This window comes from Hyperolius riggenbachi, chromosome 5 (genome assembly GCF_040937935.1).
Source record: "Hyperolius riggenbachi isolate aHypRig1 chromosome 5, aHypRig1.pri, whole genome shotgun sequence".
NCBI lineage: Eukaryota > Metazoa > Chordata > Amphibia > Anura > Hyperoliidae > Hyperolius > Hyperolius riggenbachi.
In genome coordinates, this window is record NC_090650.1 from 252,688,552 (window position 1) to 252,716,354 (window position 27,803).

Consider the following 27,803-nt stretch of genomic DNA (forward strand, 5'->3'; position numbering starts at 1 on the left):
TTGTTTTTAAAAACGTGCTCCCGTTGACTTGCATTAAAAGTCAAATATTTTTAGAAAAATCGCAATTGCGCAATTTTGCCTCGATTTTACTGCAAGCATGTTTGTTTTTTTAAATGAAAACGGATCAAAAAGGGGCTCTGCAGTATGTCTCCGTCCTCAGACAGTACAGCAATTCCCAAATCATTTTGCGAGTACTGAGATGCTAGGTATGCTTCATTTCTGTGTTTTTGAACTTAAAAATGCAAAGACAAATACAAATATACCAAGGGATTGACTTTGTGTAATAAGAATAATAATGTGCAGGAACTAGGGGCATTATGGGGGGAAAAAATTATTTTCTACTAACCTATAACTAATAGGAAAGGCATTACTTTTTCAGCAACAATTTCAGTTTGTAAGTCTTGTAGATGTGCTGAATTACAACATGTGGCAGCTGTTCCCTAACAGTAAGGCCGCTTACCAACGTGCAGTCTCCTCACCACGTTTGTGTCCCTTTACTAAGCAAAACAGTAGTTTGTTAAGTTAATTCCTCCGTGCACACATGTAAGTCTGTTACAGCAAAGCTCATTGGATTCTCGTTGAATGCCATGGTCATGACATTACGGGCACTTTGATTGGTTCAGAGACTTCTTTTCCTTTCACCAAGCGGCTCTGCGGGATCCGATGGGTAAGCATGGCAGGGGGTGAGCGCTCGGACACGGAAGCGGCGGAGGACGACGTTTTAGTGGTTAAAAGTCCACTTCCAGCCAACACTTTTAGAGAGAATGAGAGTTACAACATCTACTGGCTTTACTAAATGATCTAAGTGGAAATGTACTTCCTTCGTATACCAGAGACAGGAAGTGCATGTCTCTACAATAGGCACACAAAAAAAAGACATGCTTTTTATAAACTAGGTAAGTGTAGGGAGGTTTTCAACATTGCTGCAGTCAGACATGTTAAAAGCAAACCTACACAGATAATTTTAAAATGAAACAGTAGAAGCAGTAGAGTGTTGTACCATGTTAGCCATCAGTAAGAAAATATGAAACAGTACAGTTGAAATGAGCATACATTTTAACAATACACATTCAAGACCCATGAGGGCCTGTTCACACTCGTAAGATTTTATGTACACTTTCTGCACAGGAAAACCGAGAACCAATGTTAAAGGGAAGGTTCAGGGACCAGCTAAAAAAAATAAAAATTCCATTTCCACTTACCTGAGCCTTCCTCCAGCCTGTGGCAGGCAGGAGGTGCCCTCGGCGCCGCTCCGCAGGCTCCCGGTGGTCTCCAGTGGCCGACCCGACCTAGCCAGGCCGCGGCCAGGTCGGGCCTCTTCTGCGCTCCATGCCGGCGCGCTGACGTCATCGGACGTCCTCCGTATTGTACTGCGCAGGCTCAGAACTACTGAGCCTGCGCAGTACAGCCCGGAGGACGTCCGATGACGTCAGCGCGCCGGCGTGGAACGCACCATGGAGCGCAGAAGAGGCCCGACCTGGCCGCCGGCCTGGCCAGGTCGGGTCGGCCACCGGAGACCACCGGGAGCCTGCGGAGCGGCGCCGAGGGCACCTCCTGCCTGCCACGGGCTGGAGGAAGCCCCAGGTAAGTGGAAATGGATTTTTATTTTTTTTAGCTAGTCCCTGAACCTTCCCTTTAAAGTGAAACTGAACTCTTGCACAGGACAGAAGGAAAGCATAAAGAAATGCACCTCGTATGGATTTACAGAGTTACTTTAGCCTGTTTAATGCCCCCTAATCTGTGACTAATCACAAGTTGTAATTTGATCTTTCCCCTGTGTCACCTGACTGCCACAGCAGATACGCTCATTTGAAAGCACAGGATGTTAACAATATGTCTGCTTCCATGAAAGTTGGAAGTAGAAACAGGGTAGATTTATTTCAGGATTTGTACCAGCTGTAACAAAGAAATATTTTTCTTTAAAGGTTATTATGCTGTTGCATATCTTTTAGAGCAGAGAGGAAATTCTGAGTTCAGGTCCGCTTTAATCAATGGGCTAGTTCACACTTAAATGTATTTTTCACATGCAGAGAAACAATTGACAGCAATGCAGCACTGTCAGACAACTCATGCAGAAAAACTGAATAGACACAGAAAACTGATAGACAAGCGTGGATCCAGATTAAACAGGCACTGTTTACGATGTTGTGTGTTACCAAGTGCTATGGTATGCCCCTCCGACTCAGTCTGTCCTGCCAGTATGCCCCTGCTGCCCAGTCCATCCTGCCAGTATGCCCCTGCTGGTCAGTCCATCCTGCCAGTATGCCCCTGCTGGTCAGTCTGTCCTGCCAGTATGCCCCTGCTGCCCAGTCCATCCTGCCAGTATGCCCCTGCTGGTCAGTCCATCCTGCCAGTATGCCACTCCTGCCCAGTCTGTCCTGCCAGTATGCCCCTGCTGCCCAGTCTGTCCTGCCAGTATGCCCCTGCTGCCCAGTCCATCCTGCCAGTATGCCACTCCTGCCCAGTTTGACCTGCCAGTATGCCCCTGCTGCTCAGTCCATCCTGCCAGTATGCCCCTGCTGCCCAGTCCATCCTGCCAGTATGCCCCTGCTGCCCAGTCCATCCTGCCAGTATGCCCCTGCTGCCCAGTCCATCCTGCCAGTATGCCCCTCCTGCCCAGTCTGTCCTGCCAGTATGCCCCTGCTGCCCAGTCCGTCCTGCCAGTATGCCACTCCTGCCCAGTCTGTCCTGCCAGTATGCCCCTGCTGCCCAGTCCATCCTGCCAGTATGCCACTCCTGCCCAGTTTGACCTGCCAGTATGCCCCTGCTGCTCAGTCCATCCTGCCAGTATGCCCCTGCTGGTCAGTCCATCCTGCCAGTATGCCCCTGCTGGTCAGTCCATCCTGCCAGTATGCCACTCCTGCCCAGTCTGTCCTGCCAGTATGCCACTCCTGCCCAGTCTGTCCTGCCAGTATGCCCCTGCTGCCCAGTCCATCCTGCCAGTATGCCACTCCTGCCCAGTTTGACCTGCCAGTATGCCCCTGCTGCTCAGTCCATCCTGCCAGTATGCCCCTGCTGCCCAGTCCATCCTGCCAGTATGCCCCTGCTGCCCAGTCCATCCTGCCAGTATGCCCCTGCTGCCCAGTCCATCCTGCCAGTATGCCCCTGCTGCCCAGTCCATCCTGCCAGTATGCCCCTGCTGCCCAGTCCATCCTGCCAGTATGCCCCTGCTGCCCAGTCCATCCTGCCAGTATGCCCCTGCTGCCCAGTCTGTCCTGCCAGTATGCCCCTGCTGCCCAGTCCATCCTGCCAGTATGCTACTCCTGCCCAGTTTGACCTGCCAGTATGCCCCTGCTGCTCAGTCCATCCTGCCAGTATGCCCCTGCTGGTCAGTCCATCCTGCCAGTATGCCACTCCTGCCCAATCTGTCCTGCCAGTGTGCCCCTCCTGCCAGCTCAATTTAAGTGCCCAGTTGTGAACAAGTTTCCACTGTTGGAACAAGTAGAAGTTTGAAATGAACATATTGCTACTTCACTGACCGTGTTCATTAGTAAATCATCGCATAGTGTTAAAACCACAGCTGTGAGGGACCAATATGGTATAGAAACGTTTGTTGTATGTTCATTTCACACAACCGGCTCATCTATCTAGGTGAGAAATTCCTTTGTGAAAACCAAAGCAAAGGTTACAGACACCATCATTGATACTTCCCATATTCCATCGCTGATGAATGTCAAAACAACACAGAAGTTGTACGTATGTTAAGGATAAAATTACGCTCCATGCAGTGAGTTTATGTGCGCCAAAATGCTAAACTGATACTATCCCCATCACTCTGCTCTAATATGATCTCTTCTCTGCCCTTAGAACGCTCTCCAGCACCTGTCATTATTTATTCTGGGTTATGTGGGCCTCCTGGGCCTTCTCCATCGCATTTTCTCAAGCTCAGAATGATAGGGTGAACCACAGGAATGCATGCATGGCTAACTCAAGAGCATTGGTGGGAGGCGGACACATTTCAGAGAATGTGCTAACAATAAATAATCCTACTTATCCGCTAAATGGCAAATGACACTCGTTTCTCACAACAAGAAGGTTTCTGAGAACACTTCACTTTTCAGAACAAATACTACGTGGAAGAATCTCTGGTTATTGTGATGTTGCTAGTAACATAAAACATAGCAAAATACTTTGCATGCCAAATGTTATGTAAAAAGAAATACGATGGAGCTAAATTAGTTAGGAGACAGCATTTACAAGCAGAACAACAAACACACCTAAGGTAGTTCAGGAAATTCTGTTAGAGTAAAACCCCCGTTATCCAGAATTTAGTTAACCAGGAGTCTCAAGAAACCAGAAAAAAATTCTGGCCTTGCAGGATGCATAGATCTACTTTATTTCTTTGTACAGTAATAAACCTCTATTACATTAAGTTAAGGTGAATCTAAAGTGTAATTTAAAACAAAAAACAGATACTTACCTTAGGAGATTGAAGGATCTGGGTCCTATAGATCATTTCCGGGCTCCTCCCGATCTCCTCATTCCCCCATATGCTTCTCAGTTTAAACCTGCCACCGCAGGAGACTTCGTCAGGCTTCGGAAGCGTTCAGGCTTCCAAAGACAGGCAGCTCTGTACTGTGCAGAAAGGAAGGTGGAAACCGCTCACCCCCGGTAGGGCAGTGCCAGACCAGGATTGCCAATCTCATACAAAACTCAGAAAACGAAGAAGGTCCGCACGATGCTCCTAAGATCCTTTGTCTTTATTTATGGACGTATCCAAAAGGGTCAACACATAACACCAGCTGACATGTTTCGGACCTACTGGTCCTTATTCATAGCTAGAGTGCAAATGGTACAAAGGCCTCCTATATACCCTCCTCTGGTGGAGTGGGTGGCTCCCGGACCAAGCCCAGGGAAACACCCCTATCCCCACACACAGGAAGGGATATGTACAGATGGAATACAAAACCTGAAGAACACTAGAATAAGCATTACTACCTAGTGCATAGTTGGAAATAGGATTAGGACAGGAGGCCCACAGGCATAACGTACAACAATACCAATCTAGTCCAACATCAAAATGTACGTTAGAAGAATAATATAATAAAACCTATAAAAATATATAGAAATTGTAAATTGTACAATTAAAACCATCGAGGAGCAGTGTGTGCAAAGAGAGCAAAATTTAAGTTAGAAGCGCCAGATCCCAACGGGAATTCAGGCCCTGAGGGAGTCTCGTACCTAATCTAAAAATCCATAAAGCCTCCCGGCTCATAAGCCGTTTGGTTGTATCCCCCCCTCTCTGTGCAGGCAAAACCTTTTCTAAAGCATGAAAGGAGAAAGAGGACATGTCACCTTGGTGAACCTGGCGAAAGTGTTTCGCCACATTGGAAACGTTGGCACTAAGCCAGGCCGGACCGCAATAATGTTTCCCTATTCTAGCGCGTAATGGTCTTGTGGTGCATCCCACATACTGTAGGGCACAGGCCCCACAAGTGATAAGATACACCACATTCGGCGTACCGCAGTTGATAAATTGCCTAATGGGGAAACTGCGTCCGTTCGAAGTCGACGTGGCAACCCGAGTGCGGGTATGAACCCTGCAATAATGACACGTTCTCACTCCACACCTGTATGATCCTAACAGATTTAACCAGGTAGAAGACCTAGTTTGGGACTCATACAGGCTAGGAGACAAAGATTGGGCCAGAGTTGGAGCACGCCTACTTGCGAAGCGTACTCCCTGCTGCAAAACACAGCGCAGGTCTTCATCACCTTCCAAAACTGGGAGATATTTTTTGAGAATGGACACAATCTTGTTAAATTCTTCACTGTATGTTGTAACAAAGGTGGGTTTGGAAATCCCAGAGTTCCCTTCTGAGTCATCAGCATTTTTGAGCAGAAAATCCCTGCTTTTGGAATTAGCCCTGACCCGCGCTCTGTTGATCATCCAGTTGGGGTACCCCCTTTCCCTCAATCTGGTCCCTACTGTGGCAAACTCCTCCTCAAGCCAAGCCCCCCTCGAACAGTTGCGGCGGGCCCTGGTAAACTCACCCACTGGGACTCCTCGTATGGTATGTTTCGGGTGGCAGCTAGTAGCTCGGAGGGTTGTGTTCCCACTACATGGCTTTCTGTAGGTCTTAGAGTGTATCCTCCCCTCATGAGAGTCCCCTACCAAGGTAACATCTAAAAAATCTATAGAGTCCAACCCCCAATTGGAGGTGAACTGTAGATTCAAGGTGTTGGAGTTCAACTCTCCCATAAATGAGGGGATATCTTCAGGGTTACCTCTCCACACCAGTAGAAGGTCGTCAATGTACCTCCCGTACCACGCAACATCCCCCAGACTGCGACCCCCACCCCCAAAGATGTGGCACTCCTCCCACCAGCCCATATAAAGGTTGGCGAGAGACGGAGAAACTTCGCCCCCATGGAGGCGCCACACCTCTGGAGGTAGAAGCCACCATCAAACGAGAAATAGTTGCGGGACAGGAGGTACCTGACGGCCAAACATATGAAAATTCTCAAATCCTCAGAATATGCAGAATATTTCTTCAGGTGGTACTCGATAGCCTGAATGGCCAGGTCATGAGGTATGCAAGAATACAAAGCTTTGACATCGATTGTCAACCAAACAAAGTGGTCTTTCCAAGAGAGTCCCTCCAGACTAGCAAGTAGATGCTTTGTATCCTTGATGTAACCTGGGAGCCTCATCACGAGTGGCTGCAACAGAGAGTCAATCCACTCGCCCAGGCGCTCCCCCAGAGAGCCAATACCAGCCACAATGGGCCTGCCCTCCGGGGGAACGCCCGGCTTGTGGATTTTGGGAAGGTGGTGGAAGATCGGGGTGACCGGGTGGGTCACAGCCAAATAGTCAAAAAGTTTCTGATCAAGAACCCCTAAATCACGCCCAAAGGACAAAAGTTCAAAGAGCTCCGTCTGGAAGCCTCTCATTGGGTCTCCCCTAAGTTTTTGATAAACCGTGGGGTCCTCCAATTGTCTTAGAGCCTCCATTTTATAGCTGTCACTATCGAGAACGACAACGGCCCCCCCTTTGTCAGCATTTCGAATAACAATATTAGAATTACTCTTAAGGCTCTGGAGGGCCTGTCGCTCGCAATATGACAGATTGGAGTTCCCAGGGCTGCGGGTCCCCTCCAGCTCAACCAGGTCCCTCTCCACCAGCTCCTGAAAGGTCTCTACATGGTGGGTCCTGCTGGCTAGAGGGTAGAAATCTGGGTTCCGGGCACGGATGGGCTTAACATCATCTAAGGAGATTAATCCTGAGTTTTCCGCTGCCAGACAATCCAAAGCCCATCTGGCCCGCGTTTCCTCAAAATCTCCAATATCAGTCGCGCCCACCGTGGCCCTATGGCCAGAAGTCCCACTCTCACATTTTAAAAAATGCTTTCGCAAAAGGATGGTTCTCACAAACCTGTTAACATCAATGATAGTCGTAAATACATCCATGTGATTAGTAGGTGCAAATGAGAGACCCCTTGCGAGAACATCTCTCTCAATGTCAGTGAGCTCATATTTGGACAAATTGACTACATTACATGGTGTGACTCCCCCTGGATTACCTCTTCTAGTCCTATGTTTTATTCCCGCCCGTCTAGTCTTCCGTCTCCTCCTCTCCTGCCCTTCCTGCGGCCCTTTCTCTGTGTCCTGTAAGGGGTAACTTGGCCCTGGGGTTTTTTTGAGGTTACGGCAGTGTTAAAGTCCATAACTCTCCTAGATTGAACGGGTTTTCTGGAATCTGAGGAATCGGAAAAGTCCGACACCTCCGGGGAACTGAAGCTGACTCGTCTGCCATGATTTTTCCGTGAACTGCGTAGGATAGGCCTAGGAGCCCTTGGTGACCTGGCCATAGACTCCCACTTTCCCCACTCATACACCACCTCACGCTTGTAATCCTCTACATCTCTTAAATACTTGGTTCTTTTTGTTTCTGTAATAATAGACTCTAATTTGGCAATGTTTTCACGCATTCTATTGTGCAGCCTATCATACTGTTCAAACTTTTTAAATCTAACGATATTTGTTTCCAGATCAGTGACTTTAAGTCTTAAGTCCACCAATTTGGTTTCTTCATAAGAAATAATGAGTCTCATCAAAGCCAGGGAACAGTCCGTAAGGATCCCATTCCATTCCAATATAAATTGCTCAGAATATACAGTAGTGGGTACTTTTTTGATACGAAGTCCCCTTGGTATAATTTTCTCAGCTACATACTGCTTTAATGTGGTCAAGTCCCACCAAATCTTAGTCTCCTTCTCAACGAGAGACTCCAGTTGTGCAAACGATGTCCTCAGACCTATTTCAGGCTCAATATCCCCAACATAGGGGTGTCTTGAAAAAACGGCTGCAAACTTCTGACACCTGGTAGGATCATAGGCCAAATCCCCCAAACCTATAAGATGTTTATCTGTCTCACCTATTCCTGTAGCTTGTGGTTCACAATTATTTGTGGAATGGATAGACTCTTGATTTGAAAGGGTTGCTGCCCGCATCTGGGTCGCAATCTCCGCAACAGAAGGCCAATGCCATGTAGCCTCTGGCTCTTGCTGCAGCGTGCGCTCGGTGGACTGACAGTCAAAATCAGGGGGGAAGGCTTCCTGGGCTCGTGATGTCTCCAGCTGAGATTGCAGGGTTCATACCCGCACTCGGGTTGCCACGTCGACTTCGAACGGACGCAGTTTCCCCATTAGGCAATTTATCAACTGCGGTACGCCGAATGTGGTGTATCTTATCACTTGTGGGGCCTGTGCCCTACAGTATGTGGGATGCACCACAAGACCATTACGCGCTAGAATAGGGGAACATTATTGCGGTCCGGCCTGGCTTAGTGCCAACGTTTCCAATGTGGCGAAACACTTTCGCCAGGTTCACCAAGGTGACATGTCCTCTTTCTCCTTTCATGCTTTAGAAAAGGTTTTGCCTGCACAGAGAGGGGGGGATACAACCAAACGGCTTATGAGCCGGGAGGCTTTATGGATTTTTAGATTAGGTACGAGACTCCCTCAGGGCCTGAATTCCCGTTGGGATCTGGCGCTTCTAACTTAAATTTTGCTCTCTTTGCACACACTGCTCCTCGATGGTTTTAATTGTACAATTTCTATATATTTTTATAGGTTTTATTATATTATTCTTCTAACGTACATTTTGATGTTGGACTAGATTGGTATTGTTGTACGTTATGCCTGTGGGCCTCCTGTCCTAATCCTATTTCCAACTATGCACTAGGTAGTAATGCTTATTCTAGTGTTCTTCAGGTTTTGTATTCCATCTGTACATATCCCTTCCTGTGTGTGGGGATAGGGGTGTTTCCCTGGGCTTGGTCCGGGAGCCACCCACTCCACCAGAGGAGGGTATATAGGAGGCCTTTGTACCATTTGCACTCTAGCTATGAATAAGGACCAGTAGGTCCGAAACATGTCAGCTGGTGTTATGTGTTGACCCTTTTGGATACGTCCATAAATAAAGACAAAGGATCTTAGGAGCATCGTGCGGACCTTCTTCGTTTTCTGAGTTCTGTACTGTGCAAGTGCACAACACAGGGTGCTCGTGCGTGTGCAGTATGGAGCGGCCCGTCTTCGGAAGCCCGAGTGCCTCCGAAGACTGCTGAAGCCAGCCCAACCCGGAAGATAGAACGGTTGTAGACTGCTAACAGGAAAGCCTGCGGGGGCCGGGAGAACCGGAAGGCTCTAGAGGACCCAGAGCCTTCCCTCTCCTTAGGTAGAAAGCTTATGTCGATGGTTCCTGTGATTATAACAGCCCCAGGTTCATCTAAAAGCCAAAAGGAGACCAGGAGTCCAATGATGCAGAAACGTGTAAGATTCAGGAAAGCAAATTGCTAAGGATGTATATACTCACAAAGGTGGATTGCAAATCCTTGCAACCACCATCAGAGCAGGCGGGAAATTAACCGTTCCCGCTCGGTTTTCTAGGTCTGTGACAGGAACTGGGTGGTCGCACTCTGGAAGTTCTTTAGGACAACTAAAAAAAACTATCACCTCTAAAAGAGGTATAACAAGACATTTAACCTCCTTGTCGGTTATCCCGAGCTCAGCTCGGGGTAACCTGCGCAGGAGGATTTCTCAGGCCCCGCTGGGCCGATTTGCATAATTTTTTTTCCCTACACGCAGCTAGCACTTTGCTAGCTGCGTGTAGTACGCGATCGCCGCCGCTCGCCGCCGATTCGCCGCTACCCGCCGCGCCGAGCCGCCCCCCCCCCCCACCCCAGACACCTGCGCAGCCTGGCCAATCAGTGCCAGGCAGCGCTAAGGGGCGGATCGGGGTTCCCTCTGACGTCACGACGTCTATGACGTCAGTGACGTCATCCCGCCCGGTCGCCATGGCGACCGGGGAAGCCCTGCAGGAAATCCCGTTCTCAACGGGATTCCCTGCATACTCTGATTGCCGAAGGCGATCGGAGTGGGTGGGGGGATCCCGCCGCTTAGCGGCTATCATGTAGCGAGCCCTGGGCTCGCTACATGATTTAGAAAAAAAAAAAAATTAAAAAAAAAAAGTGCGGCGCTGCCTCCTTGCCGGATTTTTTAGACCGGCAAGGAGGTTAAAACAGGAGTGGAGGCGCCCAATGCATAAAAGATAGGCTAATAAGCTGTTCATCTTATAAACAGAGAGGGAATCTTACCTCTCTTGAAGTATTTGGACCAGTTTATTAAAAAAGGGGTCTTTTATTCAAGCACATAAAATTGACAACTCGTTTCGCGGATACTTGCCCGCTTCCTCAGGTCAATGAAAAGACAGGTGCCTTAACTGCTGTGGCTTGCTACAGCAGTTATGGCACCTGTTTTTTTCATTGCCCTGAGGAAGCGGGCAAGTACCTGCGAAACGCGATGTCAATTTTATGTGCTTAAATAAAAGAACCCTTTTTTTAATAAACTGGTCCAAATTCTTCAAGAGAGGTAACATTCCCTCTCTGTTTATAAGATTAACAGCTTATTAGCCTAACTTGTATGCATTGGGTGCCTCTACCCGTTTTAAGTGTCTCTCCTTAGGTAAACATCTGTTTTTTGTTTTAAATTACACTTCAGACTCTCTTCAAGCCTGTCCTTTGTCCTAATTTGCTTTAAATTACTGTCTTTTAACATTAGTACAGAGAATATGGTAAGTATACAGTGTGGGGTAGAGTACTGTTTTTTAGCTAGGCCTATTTATAACACTGACTCTCAAGCAATCATAAACTACACTTATTCAGCATCAGCCAATCCTCGTTGATGGAGGTTTTACTGTACTATGTTAAACTTTGTCCAGATAACATTGGTCATAGTCTGTCTACAGTGAGGCAGATGTCTGTGCACCACAGAAGACGTCTGCCCATCATCAACACACCAGCATCCACCTGTCTTCACCGTACTATTTACAAACAGACACGCTACACACAAAGGGGCAGTATTCTAAAAGGAGTCATGCAGGGAACACCAGCAATATCTTTACAGGATTAATTAAAAAGAAAATAATGGGTAGAGAAATCTCCAGAAATTTTCCTGCACATATCTGCATGTGCAGAAGTGTCCTTAGTGACATATCACCCTTCTCTCACCCATTCTCGTAGCATGACTAGTAGTATTTAATTCCTACTTCTTCATCGTGTGGGAACACTTACGATGGCTAAAAGTGCTTGTAATCACTTCTATGGTAACCCTATACAGCTTGATCACTAAGTGTTTTACTAAGCAGTGACATTTAAGGCGCCTACCCCCGATCTAAACACGATGCGTAACTGAACAGGTAAGCTAGATCAGTGAAGGCCAAATTCATATGGAATTCACAATTACCCTGATATTTTTGCCATCTGTGTTGTGTTCAGCGCTACAATAAAGCAGAACTGGAAGCATGGGAATGTGCTTATTTAATATGTTTAATGCTTTTTACTGTAGAGCTAATCCCCATAAATATACTACAGGAAACTAGTACTTAGTCTTTCATTAATAAACCTTGTTACACTTTTCTGCTTGGTTGGCCTGTTACCTCAGAAACACTGATGGTCAACTGATGCATAAATCATTTCTGAATCATTAGGCACTTACTGGGACTGATTCAGATTAAGAAACATACTTCTGTCAAAATAACAAAAGAAACAAATAGAAGCAGAGCGTCCCACCACCCAAAGAGATCAGACCATCACTGTGCATGTGTTGCTCTGATCAGAGATTGATTGGAGCAACATGCACAGTGACAGTCTGATCTCTTTGGGTGCTAAACGCTCACAAAATCGCTTTATGGGGCGATTGCACTTTTATGAATACATACATTGTATTTATTCATTTACGGGTGAAAGGGCGAAAATCGCTGGCGTCAGCGATTTAGATTTTAGATGTGAACAAAGCCTAAGGGAGGGTTCACACATTCAATATGTGGTTTTATGCAGACAAGTTTTTGATTGCAATTCGCCTTCATTCTGGTAAACTACACTTAGGCCTGGAACCCAGTGGCAGCACTTTCTAAGCACCAGTGATTTGTAAAGCTCTTGCTAATGCAATGCTATGGGGGATTTTTTTAAAAATCATATCCCTCAAGTGGGATCACACACACAGCATTACATTAGCAAGTTTTTCAAATCACAAGCCCTAAAGCCCCATCTACACGATACGATTCTTTGTGCGATTCGATTACGATTCTGTTTACGATCCGATTAAATCCGACATGTTCGACCGGGATTTAATTCGATTTGCCATTGTTTTGCAATGGCAAATCGAATCCCAATAGGACATGTCGGATTTAATCGGATCGTAATAAGTAAGATGTGGCGGTAAGGCCACATCTGGAATATGGAATTCAGTTCTGGGCACCACATTACAAAAAAGATATTGCAGTTTTAGAGCAGGTGCAGAGACGAGCAACAAAATTGATATGTGGGGTGGAAGGTCTCGCTTACCAAGAAAGGTTAGATAAACTGGGTTTATTTAGTCTAGAGAAAAGACGCCTTAGAGGAGATCTAATTAACATGTATAAAGACATCAGAGGGCAATATAATAGCTTGGCGGATGAGCTTTTTGTCCCTAGGCCTTCTCAAAGGACATGATCTGCGCATGGAGGAAAAACGTTTTAGCCATTTATTTAGTAGTAGCAGTAGGGTATTGTACCGTGTTAGCCATCAGTAAAAGCAAGAAGTTTTAAACCAGGATGATACCATTTATTGGCTAACTAAAAATAGTTAGCCAATAAATGGTATCATCCTGGTTTAAAACTTCTTCCATTTATTTAGGAAAGGGTTCTTTACAGTAAGAGTGATTAAGATGTGGAATGCATTGCCACAGGAAGTCGTTATGGCAAACTCTATACCTGCATTTAAAGGGGGCTTAGATGCTTTCCTTGCGTTGAAAGACATCCATGGCTACAATTACTAGGTAATGCCTTATGATGTTGATCCAGGGATTTTTATCTGATTGCCATCTGGAGTCGGGAAGGAATTTTTCCCTTTTGGGGCTAATTGGACCATGCCTTGTAAGGGTTTTTTCGCCTTCCTCTGGATCAACAGGGATATGTGAGGGAGCAGGCTGGTGTTGTACTTTGTACTGGTTGAACTCGATGGACGTATGTCTTTTTTCAACCAAAATAACTATGTAACTGAATCTTATCGTGTAGATGGGGCTTTTGAATCGCACTGCTAGCGGGAACCAGGCCTTACACTATTTGACCAATCAGACTTCGTGCTGTGGAGAGTGCTGTGACTGGAAAACTGTTACCTTTGCAGTTTACTGCTGGATACCCTAAACTAGGCTAGCACCAAAATACTTGCTCCCTGCAGCATATCACGCACCATTGTGCAATCCCCATAACCAACAGCTGCTGTGAGCAGACTGCAAATGACACGCATTAAAACTACAGCTTTTTTCCTCCGCACTCAAGAAACGCATTCATTGTGAACAGGCCCAATGATTAACCTGGGCTGTCACATCTAGTGCGATTCTATATGCAATCCCTAAGCCTTATTATGCGTGTGCCATATTAACACAATTACTAAGATGTGATCTAAAATATGCCTTCTCTTTTTTTTACCTATTTTTTTTCAGGGAACCAAAAATTAGTGGGATGAACATGGAATTTACATAGGGCTAATCAACAGATGTGATTGGGATTCTGGCTGGGTATATGCCCTCTGTAATAGGGAAAGGCTGCAGACAGATTCAAAAACTGTAAACAAGGCTGGTCAGGTTCAGAATGCAGTGAACCCTAGGTGAGAGTGATATGGAGGCTACCATATTTCCTTTTGAACAATACTAGTTGCTTGGCAGTCCTGATGATCTATTTGGCTGCAGTAGTGAACTAAATTACACCAGAAACAGGCATGCAGCTAATCTTGTCAGTTCTGGCAATGTTGTCAGAAACCCACAACCTGCTGCATGCTTGTTCAGGGTCTATGGTTAAAAATATTAGAGGCAGAGGACCAGCAGGGCAGCCAGGCAAATGGTATTGCTTAAAAGGAAATAAATATGGCAGCCTCCATAGTCTTCTCACCTCAGATTCCCTTTAATTAATCAGTAGTCATGGAATCATATGTTTTCTGAATCATATTAGCCGTATGCCAAGTTCTAACCACAGATCTGTAGAGCGAAAAAATGCATGCACGTTATTCTAACTCAAATGGAAACCAACCTTGCCACAGCCTGGTGGCCCCCACAGAATGATAGAGGGAATGTCATTGGCTTGCAATAGGTTCCGTAGCATGGTGTTTTCTCCAACTATCTTATTTTGGCCCATGTAGTCTTCCAAGCTGCAAGGTCTCATTTTGTCAGCTAGAGGTTTGCCTTCCAGTTTTTCCACCAAGTTTTTCTCTTGCGGAGGCTTCTGATTAGAAACACAGTGGGTTGGCACAGCTTTGCCATGCTGGCTTTGCATTATCCATTCAGAGCTGGACCCTATATTCCCCTCTTTGCATTGGCTATTCATGTCAGTCCTCTTAGGTGTTGTCGCAGAAATGAAGGGGGACTTAGATGGGGTGTCTTCCATTAAGCGCTGAGCATTCTTTTGAGTCTGAAACATGGGAAAAGAAGGTGCAGTTAAGCCAAGGGCCTTCTCATTAGAAGCTGATGCAACTACACCTTCACCATCATGAGAGGAAAGGCGCCTCTTCTTAGGCATGACCCCACTAGGCTTTTCATTCAAGCAGGCATCAAGATGGGCATTAATGTCAGCAGATGGCATTTCCTGTCCACAGACTGGGCACGACACTGCGCTCTCCAGAGCATCACTGTCACATAGGTCCTGCAGCCAACCATCTTGTGCCATCTTATCTCAGGCTTTAGAAAACGATTGGACCTCTAGAAATTCCTAACTTTAAAACCACGTGATCCAAATAATGTCGGCTACTTCCAAATGCTCCGAAAAAAATGGCAATTTATCATTTAATGTAAAAACCCTGCTGCAGCACACTCCAGAGACACAATGCAGAAGCACATGAGCAGACATCAACAGAATTGTGCAGACACTATTAAGAACGTATAGAATGTATAGGACAGAGGGAGACGGATATTAATCAGAGCTTTGCACTGCCGTTATAACAGCCCGTTATAATTTAATGACGATCGCCCCATTCTTCACTTGATGGTCAGCACAGGGTGAAACAGAGCAAAGAAGAAATGTAAATGACCAAGAAAAAAAGGCAGTAAACACACGCAAGTTAACTTGCAGCGTCCCGATCCCCATGAGCTGAGCTCTTCCTGTCCCTCCTCCCCGGCGCTGTCATGTGCCGCTCTGTAACTGAGCACTGTGGGAAAGAGAGGCACTACTCCCTCTACTGGTGGCAATAAAACGCTGCACCATGCTTTTGCTCCATTCATAGGACGTCTTCTAGTGTCACCAGCGCTTCGGTGCTGCCGTGCACAGCAGCCACGCCCACAACTACAGTGCAGTTATTCCATTCTTTCACAGATGCCTTTCTCTGTCAAGCGCGAACACACTTAGAAAGGGTAAAAACCAGATGATACCTCAGTAGAGAGAAGCCCCTAATCTTCCTATCCCCCTTTCCCGAGCTGGGACCTATAAGCGGAAGCTGAACTTATAACTTCATTTCAACCTTTAAAAATAAAACATTTCTTTATTACAGCTGATGCAAATCCTGCAATAAATCTGCAGTCTGTCTACTTACTGCTTTCATGGAATATTCGAATATATAAGGTACTTGACTGATATGCAATACAAACAGATATTACGATCAAACAGGATGATGATCATCCACAAATATTGTATCATTAATGGCTACCAGGGGCGTTCCTAGGGTCCTTGGAGATCGGGGGCACCTGTGGGCACTAGGCGCGCGCCGCGGCAAAAAATGGGCGTGGTCATGCAGTGAGTGGGCGTGGCCATGGGTGGGGCCAAACGTACATGAACTTAGCAGCGGTGTAAGCTACAGATAACGGGCCTGCCCATCGAAATACTGGATGGAGCCCCCTGTCCTTTAGATAATTTACGATCAGTATAGGTATAGATCAAAGATGTATACGCACATACAATTTTGACAAGTCACTTATCTATCGCAAAGTGGCAACAGCAATTTAAACTAAATACTGTACAAACGTTTTAACACATACATGAACATTATGGAAAATCCAAGTTGAAAAACTGTGAAGATAAACAATTTCATCCATCCTACTCCTGAAAAAATGTATTCATTTTTTTTAGAACCTCCCAGTTTTATTTTCTGTTTTAAAAAGCTAAAAAAGTAGGTTTAATGCTATTGTCTCATATGATGATGATTCAGTTTTTCCCATAGTCTCGCAGTTAGCAATCATGTGACCCCCAACAAGACAAATTCAGCAATCATGAGGCCCCCAACAAATCATGAGGTCCCCAACAAGACACATTCAGCAATCATGAGGCCCCCAACAAGACAAATTCAGCAATCATGAGGCCCCCAACATGACAAAGTCGGCAAACATGAGGCCCCCAACAAATCATGAGGCCCCCAACAAGACAAATTCAGCAATCATGAGGCCCCCAACATGACAAATTCAGCAATCGTGAGGCCCCCCAACAAGACAAATTCAGCAATCATAAGGCCCCCAACAAATCATGAGGCCCCCCAACAAGACAAATTCAGCAGTCTTGAGGCCCCCAACAAATCAAGAGGCCCCCCAACAAGACAAATTCAGCAATCTTGAGGCCCCCAACAAATCATGAGGCTCCCAACAAGACAAATTCAGCAACCATGAAGCCCCCAACAAGACAAATTCAGCAGTCATGGGGCACATAAATAGACAGCATTTCACATAAATAGGCAGAATGCCCCCTTAACCTCCTTGGCGGTCTGATTTTTTTCCAGATTTTGGGGTCTAAAAGCGGTGCAATTTTTTTCCACTCTTTCAGACCCTAAAACCTGAAAAAAATCATTCTGGCAGGGAGATCTGCAGCAAAATAAAAAAAAAATGTACCTTCCTGGGCTCCTGTGCTGCAGTTTTCTCTTTGCCCACAAGATGGCGCTAATATACATATAAACGAACTTCTCTATATTTCTCTAATATAGAGAAGTTCGTTTTCAATATTAGCCCCGCCCCCCCATGACGTCACGCTGCCACCACCGCTCTGCTGCTACCACCACGGCTGCGCTGCTCCAACTGGCTGCCGGGTCCCCGGAAGAATAGCGGGGACATGGGGGATCCCGCGGCCAGGGAAAGACCCCACACTGCCGGGGAGAGAGGCTGGAGTCCCGCTGTGCAACGAGATCGCGCGCGGGACTCCATAACTACAGGTAAAGCTCTGCAATGCCTACCCCGACCTGAGCTCGGGATCACCGCTAATAGCTTGTTTTTTCTACCCCGAGCTCAGGTCGGGAAAACCGGCAAGGAGGTTAATATGGTAGACACCTCTCACCTGGCTTCTGAATTCTCCTGTACTGGCTGCTGTGCCTGGCAATACGGTTTTTGGCTGGATTGGGGATGATGCGTGAGCTGAAAGGCCTGGCAGTGATGCTGTGGCCTGGCTGGCGGTGATGCTGTGGCCGGGTTGGCTGGCGGTGATGCTGTGGCCGGGTTGGCTGGCGGTGATGCTGTGGCTGGGTTGACGTTTATGCTGTGGCTGGGTTGTCTGGCGGTAATGCTGGGCTGTGCTAGGCTGGTTGAAGTGAATGCTGGCCTGACTGGTGGTGATGCTGTGGCCCTTTTGACAGTGATTCTGGGCTGGTTGGCTGGTGGTGATGCTGGGCTGGCTGGCCTGGATAGTTCAGGTAGCGACAGGTGCCCCCTAGTTAAGGTAGCGCCAGGAGTCCCCCAGTTCAGGTAGCGCCGGGAGTCCCCCAGTTCAGGTAGGGACAGGAGACCCCCAGCTCATTTAGTGACAGGAACCCCCCAGTGTATGTAGTGACAGGAGGCCCCAGTTTAGGTAGTGAGTAACAGGGACCCCCAGTTAGATAGGGAGTGACAGCAGGGACCCCCAGTTAGATAGGGAGTGACAGCAGGGACCCCCAGTTAGATAGGGAGTGACAGCAGGGACCCCCAGTTAGATAGGGAGTGACAGCAGGGACCCCCAGTTAGATAGGGAGTGACAGCAGGGACCCCCAGTTAGATAGTGAGAGACAGCAGGGACCCCCAGTTAGATAGTGAGTGACAGCAGGGACCCCCAGTTAGATAGTGAGTGACAGCAGGGATCCCCAGTTAGTGAGCGACAGCAGGGACCCCCAGTTAGATAGGGAGTGACAGCAGGGACCCCCAGTTAGATAGGGAGTGACAGCAGGGACCCCCAGTTAGATAGGGAGTGACAGCAGGGACCCCCAGTTAGGGAGGGACAGCAGGGACCCCTAGTTACATAGGGAGTGACAGCAGGGACCCCCAGTAAGATAGTGACAGCAGGGACCACCAGTTAGATAGTGACAGCAGGGACCCCCAGTTAGATAGTGACAGCAGGGACCCTCAGTTAAGTAGTGAGTGACAGCAGGGATCCCCAGTTAGTGAGTGACAGCAGGGACCCCCAGTTAGATAGGGAGTGACAGCAGGGACCCCCAGTTAGATAGGGAGTGACAGCAGGGACCCCCAGTTAGATAGGGAGTGACAGCAGGGACCCCCAGTTAGATAGGGAGTGACAGCAGGGACCCCCAGTTAGATAGGGAGTGACAGCAGGGACCCCCAGTTAGATAGGGAGTGACAGCAGGGACCCCCAGTTAGGGAGTGACAGCAGGGACCCCCAGTTAGATAGGGAGTGACAGCAGGGACCCCCAGTTAGATAGGGAGTGACAGCAGGGACCCCCAGTTAGATAGGGAGTGACAGCAGGGACCCCCAGTTAGATAGGGAGTGACAGCAGGGACCCCCAGTTAGATAGGGAGTGACAGCAGGGACCCCCAGTTAGGGAGTGACAGCAGGGACCCCCAGTTAGATAGTGAGTGACAGCAGGGACCCCCAGTTAGATAGTGACACCAGGGACCCCCAGTTAGATAGTGAGTGACACCAGGGACCCCCGTTAGGTAGTGACTGATAGGCGCCCCCAGATTAGGTAGTGAGTGATAGGCGCAGCCCCCTCCCCCGTGATGTAGTGAGTGACATGGCCGCCCCCCTGCCTTTAAAATGTAATCGCGGAGATGCCAGACAGGAGGACGCCGACCGGGAGCCCAAAAGAAGCGCGTGCAGGGGGCGGAGTTACCACGCTCACTCGCTCGCTCGCTCACTCCAGCCCCCTGCGGCTGTCTCCACAGTCAGTCCACACTATGATCCCACACCGGCACGCCCCCTGCCAGGTGCTGCTCAGCGACAGCGGCGCTTGTGATTGGGCAGGGGGCGGTGCAGGAGAGGAGGACTGTCAGCACCACCCACAACATGGCGGCCGCCGTATCGAGCGAACGGCGGCCGCGTTTAACAATAGATTTGGGGCACCCATGTAGGGCACTCCCCAAACTGAGATCCGTGGCACCCCTGAGGCATATTGGGGGCACGTGCCACCAACAAATAGCGCTAGCGACGCGCCTGATGGCTACCTTTAATCAACAACTTGATAGGTTAGCCTCTGATTAGCCAAGAAAACTTGGCCATTCAATGTCAAAGCAGTGGCCAGTTAGAAGTTTTATTTAACAAGTACCTGGAGTGACGTGTAACATTATTAAATAAATATGTATGTACAGTCTCAATCATACTTAAAGAGGCACTTAAGTCTCTAAAAAAATGAGTTCTACTCACCTGGGGCTTCCCTCAGCCCCCTGCAGCCGATCGGTGCCCTCGCTGTGTCTCAGGACCCGACAGGCATAGGAAAACGAGTGATTCTTCGTGTTCCCAGCCAAAATATCGCCCCTATGCGGCCAGTTGGCCGCAATAGCAGCATAGGGGGCGATATTTTGGCTGGGAACGCGAAGAATCACTCGTGTTCCCAGCCTGTTGGGTCCTGACGGCAAAACCGGAAGTGGTCGCCGGCGGGGACGGGAGGATCAGAGAGACACGGCGAGAGCACCGATCGGCTGCAGGAGGCTGAGGGAAGGCCCAGGTGAGTAAAACTAATTTTTTTTTAGAGACTTAAGGTTCACTCTAAGGAGGTAGTCACACACGATACAATAAAATGATCCGATTTTATGGCAATTCGATAAAAACGATCAGATCTCCCCAAAAAATCTAAAGCTTTTTTTTTCATTCGATCGGATTTCCTGTTTTCTTCTATTTTTATCGATTCTGAATGCCAGATATTTTTCTTCAATCTTTCTAAAGATTGTATGGTGTGTGGTAGATTGCCAATTTATTAATATACACACCCTAGCAATTTTCTCAGAGTTTCCAATCATTTTTATCATAATTGGGGAAAAAATTTAACATAGGTGTGTGGTACATTGGTCAGATTTTTTAAATGTTACAGTCTGTCAGAAAAATTGATTGCAATTCTTAAATTGAACAGATATTTAAAAAATTGTATGGTGTGTGGCCACCTTTAGAGCGAGGCTTTGTTCCTCATTGCAAGGGTTAAGAATCCACAGTTCTACACAACAGTTTGTCTGCAATTGGACTGTAGCATAAGGTTAAGTTCACATTGATCCCATTGCAATGTGCATGATGAGTTACAGTCTGTTTGTAGAAGTAAGGATACGTTCACAATGGGACATTGTGTCCCCTGTAAAAACAGAATTTACTCCTGTGACACATTAGCGGCGCTTTTGTGAGCACTTGTGACTTGAAAAGCTCTTGCTAATGTAATGCTTTGTGTGTGATCCCACTTAGGCCCCATTCTCACCTAAAGCCGCTAGTGTTTTGCGGGAGTGATTTTTCCGCGATTAACGCAGAAAAATCACTGGACACTGCAGCGTTTTTGGAGCGATGGCGATTAGCGGTTCTATGCATGCTAATATCGCGAATCACCAGCAAAACGCTGCATGTTACGCGTTTGCGGTTAATGCTAACCACAAACACGGCAGTGAGAACACTGCCATAGGCTTACATGGGCTAGCGGTTTTTAAAAACCGCTAGCGTTTTGCGCTGAGCGGGAATCACGTGATTCCAGCTCAAGTGTTAATGGGGCCTTAAAGAGGAACTCCAGTGAAAATAATGTAGTAAAAAAAGTGTTTCATTTTTTACAATAATTATGTATAAATGATTTAGTCAGTGTTTGCTCATTGTAAAATCTTTCCTCTCCCAGATTCACATTCTGACATGTATTACATGGTGACATTGTTACTGTGGGCATGTTATGTAGCTGTTTCTAGCTGTTCTGGCTGTTAGACAGCTCTAAACAGCCATTTCCTGTCTGTGAACATTGTTACATTGTGGCAGTTTGCCAGGAGTACCGCGGTATTCAGAGCCTCTAGTGGGAGTGGTTTCAGCACAAAATCAGTCACACAGCGCCCCCTGATGGTCTGTTTGTGAAAATCATTCTATTTCTCATGTAAAAGGGGGTATCAGCTACTGATTGGGATAAAGTTCAATTCTTGGTTGGAGTTTCTCTTTAAGGGATGTGATTTTCTAAAAAATCAGCCATAGCATTACATTAACAAGCGCTACTAGCGGGTTCCAGGCCTCAAAATGGAGGAGAAAACTGCATAGTGTAGTACACGTGCATTGTGAGACATACAGTAAAGCATACAGTACTGTTACCATTGAAATATTCCAATGGATTCCATTGCAGCACACAACTAACATTACAATCTGAATGTACCTTTACCATTTAAAAACAATTTAATTGAGTCAGCAATGTAATTATATTGACTGACAAAACATGAAAAAAAGTGTGTATGAAAAAGGGGAGCAGATCTGGGCGCCCAATTTCAGCTAGTAGAATTTCAATAAAATTTAACAATATTCTACAGTTAAAAAATTAAATGTGTAAATTACCATAGTAAAATATGAAATAATATTGATATTTTACCACAACTTAATCTAATAGCATTCTCACACAAAACCCTCCTTTAGCGCTCGTTCACACTACAAGAGCTTTTCTGAGCGCTGAGTGTTCACACCTGAGCGATGTGATTTTGTAAAAATCCCCCATAGCATTGCATTAGCAAAAGCTCTTGTAGTGTGAATCAGCCCTTAGGGCTGGTGCACACCGAGCGGCCTTTTCAGCGTTTCTGCAGCCGCTTGCGGCTGCGGATACGCTTGGTCAATGTATCTCAATGGGGTGGTTCACACCAGAGCGGGAGGCGTTTTGCAGAAACGAATCCTCCCGGGGTGAGGCATTTTTTGGATTGCGGATGCGTTTCTGCCTCAATGTTAAGTATAGGAAAAACGCAAACCGCTCTGAAAAACGCCTGTTCAGAGCGGTTTTGCCGGCGTTTTTGTTACAGAAGCTGTTCAGTAACAGCTTTACTGTAACAATATATGAAATCTACTACACCAAAACCGCTAAACAAAACCGCAAAACGCTAGCTGAAACGCTACAGAAAAATAAGAAAAAGCGTTTCAAAATCTGCTAGCATTTTGCGGATCTGCTAGCGTGTTTTGGTGTGCACCAGGCCTTACAGATGCCTAATCTTACTCCCCGCCCCCAAACACACACACACACACCTAACTTTTAACCCCCCCCCCCCCCCACACACACACACACACACCTAACTTTTAACCCCCCCCCCCACACACACACACACACACACACCTAGCCTTAATCACCTCCATAGGAAATCATTCATGCATACTCTTGCATTTCCAGTCTGCTCTGCATGATATCACATGATTCAGACAATATTTTTGTAAGACTTAAAAAGGCCCAAAAACTGCAAAAGTGTAACTATCATACAACTTGCAATTGCATCGGCATGGCAAAATCTTTGTATATTAATGTAAAACTGAAGCGAAATTAGGAAAGGCTTCCAAAGCCTTCTGAGGGTTCCCAGAGACGGCACATTTGAACCAGGGACAACACTGGAACACAGGGTCTGTGAGAGGACCATGAAGGCTCTATAGGAACCCCTCTCCAAAGGTAAGTATCTGGTTATTTTTTATTTTACATCTTACTAGAGATTTGCTTTAAGATGGGGGGGTTGTAAGAAGCATTGGTCACAGTTTGCTCATATTTTTGTGTTCCAAGACAGTTTTGTTAATCATCAAAGATGTTGGTCTTTTTACTGTCAAGAATTCCTTCAAACCTTCCTCTGTCACTGGCTTCAGTGGTGCCATCTTGAATTTGTAACCCTAGAATACCTCAAGGCAGTGGCCATAATGTGGCATCTGGTTGCTTTCATCCAGTCCTCTAGAGATATTAAGACAATTCCTAATGTGGCAGCCTTGTTGCCAGCTAAGGGATTTTATTGTGCAATCGGTGCCTTTACTGTGAACTCAGTAGCCAATCCAATGTTTATATACATCTGAAGGCCTGCTTGTCAAATTATCAGTCACTGGGTGTTGCCCTCAGCAGTGGCAACCATTGACAAGGGGAGGACTGGCTAACTCTGACTAACTGAAGAGCTGACAGACCAAGTCTAGCGAAGTTGCCTGTGCCACTGCCTGGAGCTTGCTCTCTAAGGTGCTCCTTGTCCATTTCTGAATTGCAGAGGCCATGCTATATATTGTAAGGGCCAGAATGATTCTGCATATTATGGAGGCCATCATATACATTTTGTGTGTGTGTGTGTGGGGGGGGGGGGGGGGAGGTTATTGAGCTATGCTATGCATTGTAGGGCACATGATGATGTTGCATGTTAAGGGCCTATGGTATACATTGCTGAGGGCCAGGATGATTCTGAATACTGTGGATATACTATATAGTGTGTGTATGTGTATATGGTGGTGGGGGGGGGGGTTGCATGTGAAGCTATGTAATGCAGAGGTGATTCTGAATATTGTGAGAGGTACACACTGCATAAATATTGTGGGGACCATGCTGCATATATGCTATATTCTGTTGGAGGTCATGGTGCTTACATGTTATTTTGGTAAACACGCTACCTAATTCTGCTATTGTGGGGACATAATGCTTAATTGTGTTATTTGGGGGTCATGCTGCCTAATAATGTTATTAGGAAGACATGTAAATGCTGATTGACCCATTGTCACTCCAAGACCGATCTTCTAAGACTCCTTAAATCTTGGAGCAATGTAAAAACGTTAGTATCAATAAAATACACAGGGGTTTGTAATATTTTATTCTGAAGTCTTCAGTGCTGTCTTTACCAGCAGCATTGATTTCTGTATAGCTACCATTTTGCTCATTTTGCCATTTTGCCATGGAAGGCCTCTCCTTGTGGGTTGCTTGGAGTCTCCTATCTCGGTTGCATAGATTCTGTAGGAGGTCCATCATCTTCAAACTCTTCTGCTCAACTAATAGCTTGCCGCCAACTCCTCCTCTATTTATAGACTCAGGTGGGCGTTGAACGGAGACACACCTGAGTCTATAAATGGAGGAGCTAACGAAAGTCTGTAGTAGAGAAGAAGAACTAAACGACGACAGACCACCTCCAGAGATTCATCAAGCAAGATAGGAGACTGCAAGGTAAAACTAGACTTATTTTCTGCATGCAAGTAGACTGGGGTACCTACCAGTGAAATGTTTTGCAAAGTCCTGTAGTGTATTGCAGTGTTCTTGCTTCATTCCTAGAATCTTTAGTCCATTTAGGTGCCATTCTCTATAAAGTAAGAGGAGATAATTTATCACGTGAATAGTACTTTTTGAGGGAATAGGTAGTCATCTATATGACACAGCATTTCTTTACAATGTTAGCAAACTGTCTCACAAAACAATATTGAAAGATCACTTCACGTGATAGGCATTTTACTTGTGTATATAGCTTAACAAGAAATTTGACTTTCCAATGCCACACCAACTATATAAAACAAAGAGATGGTGTGAAAAATAGTAGTACATAAAGAGTTCATTATATCATTATACACAACTTTGTGGTTTACTAACTTGCACTCCGGGGACCCCGGTTTCCCACTCCTGAGAACTTGTTCACACTACAAGAACTTTTCTAAGCGCTTTGTGATTTTAAAAGCTCTATCTAATGCGAATGCTATGGCGGATGTTTACAAAATCACATGGCTCCAGTAAGAACACACACATAGGACAACATTGGCAAGAGCTTTTAAAATCACAAAGCACTTAGAAAAGCTCTTGTAGTGTGAACAAGCCCTAAATGACAGAGCTGTAAAATTACATAGGCGGGTTGCATGGGGTCTGTGATAATATGTGATAATCCTGATGGTTTCTATTTTTGCACCTGCTGTTGTACAAGTCCTGTGGGGATCGGCACATTTCTAATGATCATTTCCGCTGAACAGATAACGTGCTGCAGTTTCCTCTTCTCCCTTACTGAGATGAGAGGAAGACTATATTAAGGATACCAGAATAAAACTGGGCCTTTAGTGTCTGTGGTAGGCTGAACATTTTAGTAGCCTTCTTGATGACAGTCAGTGACCAAATAAACAGGGATAATACCATTTATATTGCAATACATTTTTACATACTTCAGATCAATGGGTGCATGTCATATCGGCGCAGCTCAGTTCGGCGCGGGAAGAGCCGAATGACGGCTCTCCCTGCTGCCGCTAAACTCCGAGGCGGCGTTAAATACTATTCCCCCTCCAAGTTGTCGCAACTCGGAGGGAGATGTAATTCGGGGTCTGGCAGCCGCCAGAGTTCCGAAGTACCGCTAAGCGGGGTGCGCCTCATAGCATTGCAGCCATGTCGGCGCCCAGTTTCGACGCTCAGCTCTCAGAGCCGCGCGCTGAAATCAGCTGATTCGCAGGTCAATCACATAAGGGGCCACAATCTGAAAATCAGTTGCAGGCCAAACATTTTTTTTAAGATTTAAAATTTACTATGCCGTCTCAAACTGATGTTTTGAAAAGTCTGCTTCTGATCAGGGCACACCTGCTCATACAATTTCAGCATGCATTGTTTCAAAAGACATCCTCTGTAAGACACCATCAAGCTTGGCACTTTCTTTCAGTCCTGATAAAGCTAGTGAGTTTCTCTGCATGCATGCGTGGCTTCACATGGCATGCAGAAAACCAAAAAGGAGGCAGAGAACAGAGGACACCTAGTCGCAGCAGTGGGTGTGCAGTAGAGACCCAACGCTGGGAGGGGTAAGTCCCAACTGTCACTGTCGCCACACTGATTTGTGAGTCTGGAACAGGCTTTCTCAACCAGGGTTCCTTAAAGAGTAACTGTCAGGCTGCAGAAGCTAATTTAAACCTCTAGTCTCCTGTGTTAAACAGTTTAGAAGGAAGCCAAAAAGACATTACTGAAGATAAAGATCTATCTTACCTTTGATGTATGCTTATCAGCAAAGCTTAGAGCTAAGCTGGACGCAAGCCGCATAACATACTGCAAAGCATTCTGGGGCCCTCCCCTCGGCTGCTAAGGAGAAGACGGGATCAAGTTTCAGCAGCTTCTAAAACTCAGTCCAGCGTGTAGCACTGATAAATCTCAGGGCAGAATACACTGCAGGAGTCCACTATTGTTCCTAGCCACATGGCTCATTAATATTCACTGCAAACTAGTGTTATTCAGTATGAGCTGTTCTGTGATCAGAAGCAGGCAGGACATGACGACACATTTGGCTTCACAAACATGGAACCTGCCATGAGCTGTCAGGAGCATCATTCTCTGCATATACTATATACAAATTCTGTGAAATCCAAACGTGGACAGTGAAATGCATATGTAATGTAAGTACAGCCAATCTTTAGCTACTGATATATGTGTTTATTTTCTCTGAGACCTTATACCTAACAGCTCCTCTTTAAGTACTTTGCAAGGGGTTCCTTGGCAGTTTCCCCATCATGGAAGTTGAGGGAAGTGTGATAGAGAGCACACTATAATAGGGGGTACTGTAAAAAGAAACACTAAATTGGGGATCTGAATTACAATTACCACATTAGTAAAACCACTAAAATAAGAAGACATTATAATGAAGGGCACTGTAATGGGGGGTAGTGACATAAACAGTAACATCAGCTTTTAATGACTATGCCACCTGCAAAATAAATTCAGAGGTTCCTTGAGATCCAAATCATACTTGCAGGGGTTCCTTGAGATCCAAAAAGTACTTTCAGGGTTCCTCCTTGGTAAAAAGGTTCAGAAAGGCTGGTCTGGATGAACAAACACAGCCAAGGGAGCGTGGGAGGGGGGCCCTGGTGGAGGAGAAGGAAGGAAGAAGTCCAGGCCTCTCCTCCCTAACAAGCTGTCTCCTGATCATGAAGGCTGCTACCCTATAGTTATGCCACTGCTAAGAACAGTAGATTAAAAAATGTCTTGTAACAGTAAGTCAGAGCGATAGCGGAGGATTGGAAACAAAATAACTGGAGGATATGGACCCCTTACCTTGAAGTGTACTTACCAACCCTCAGTATGAACACTTATTGATCACACAGATAGACTCGACCAGTCATGGTTAGGGGGATGGAATTTTAACCATGAATGAATAGGCACCTTCGTATGACAGGGACTAGACCTGGGTAGCTCCCCCTTTTTATTTACTTCTCACTATGGCTACTCTCAC

The 27,803-nt window shown here is 46.3% G+C and overlaps 2 protein-coding genes across 3 annotated transcripts in view; one reads left to right on the top strand and one right to left on the bottom strand.

The window, feature by feature from the left end:
* Positions 1 to 15,690, bottom strand: part of WRNIP1 (WRN helicase interacting protein 1) — a 164,876-nt gene extending 149,186 nt beyond the window's left edge. Inside the window, exon 1 of one of the 2 annotated variants that reach the window (XM_068236808.1) lies at positions 14,566 to 15,688. In XM_068236808.1, the coding sequence (XP_068092909.1) occupies positions 14,566 to 15,198 (633 nt within the window). In that variant the 5' untranslated portion in view covers positions 15,199 to 15,688. Of the gene's footprint in view, positions 1 to 14,565 lie in introns of both variants that reach the window. The other variant, XM_068236809.1, reaches the window with a different exon arrangement.
* MYLK4 (myosin light chain kinase family member 4) overlaps positions 1 to 27,803 on the top strand; it is a 299,781-nt gene that overhangs the window by 37,858 nt on the left and 234,120 nt on the right. The gene's annotated exons all lie outside the window — the stretch shown is intronic.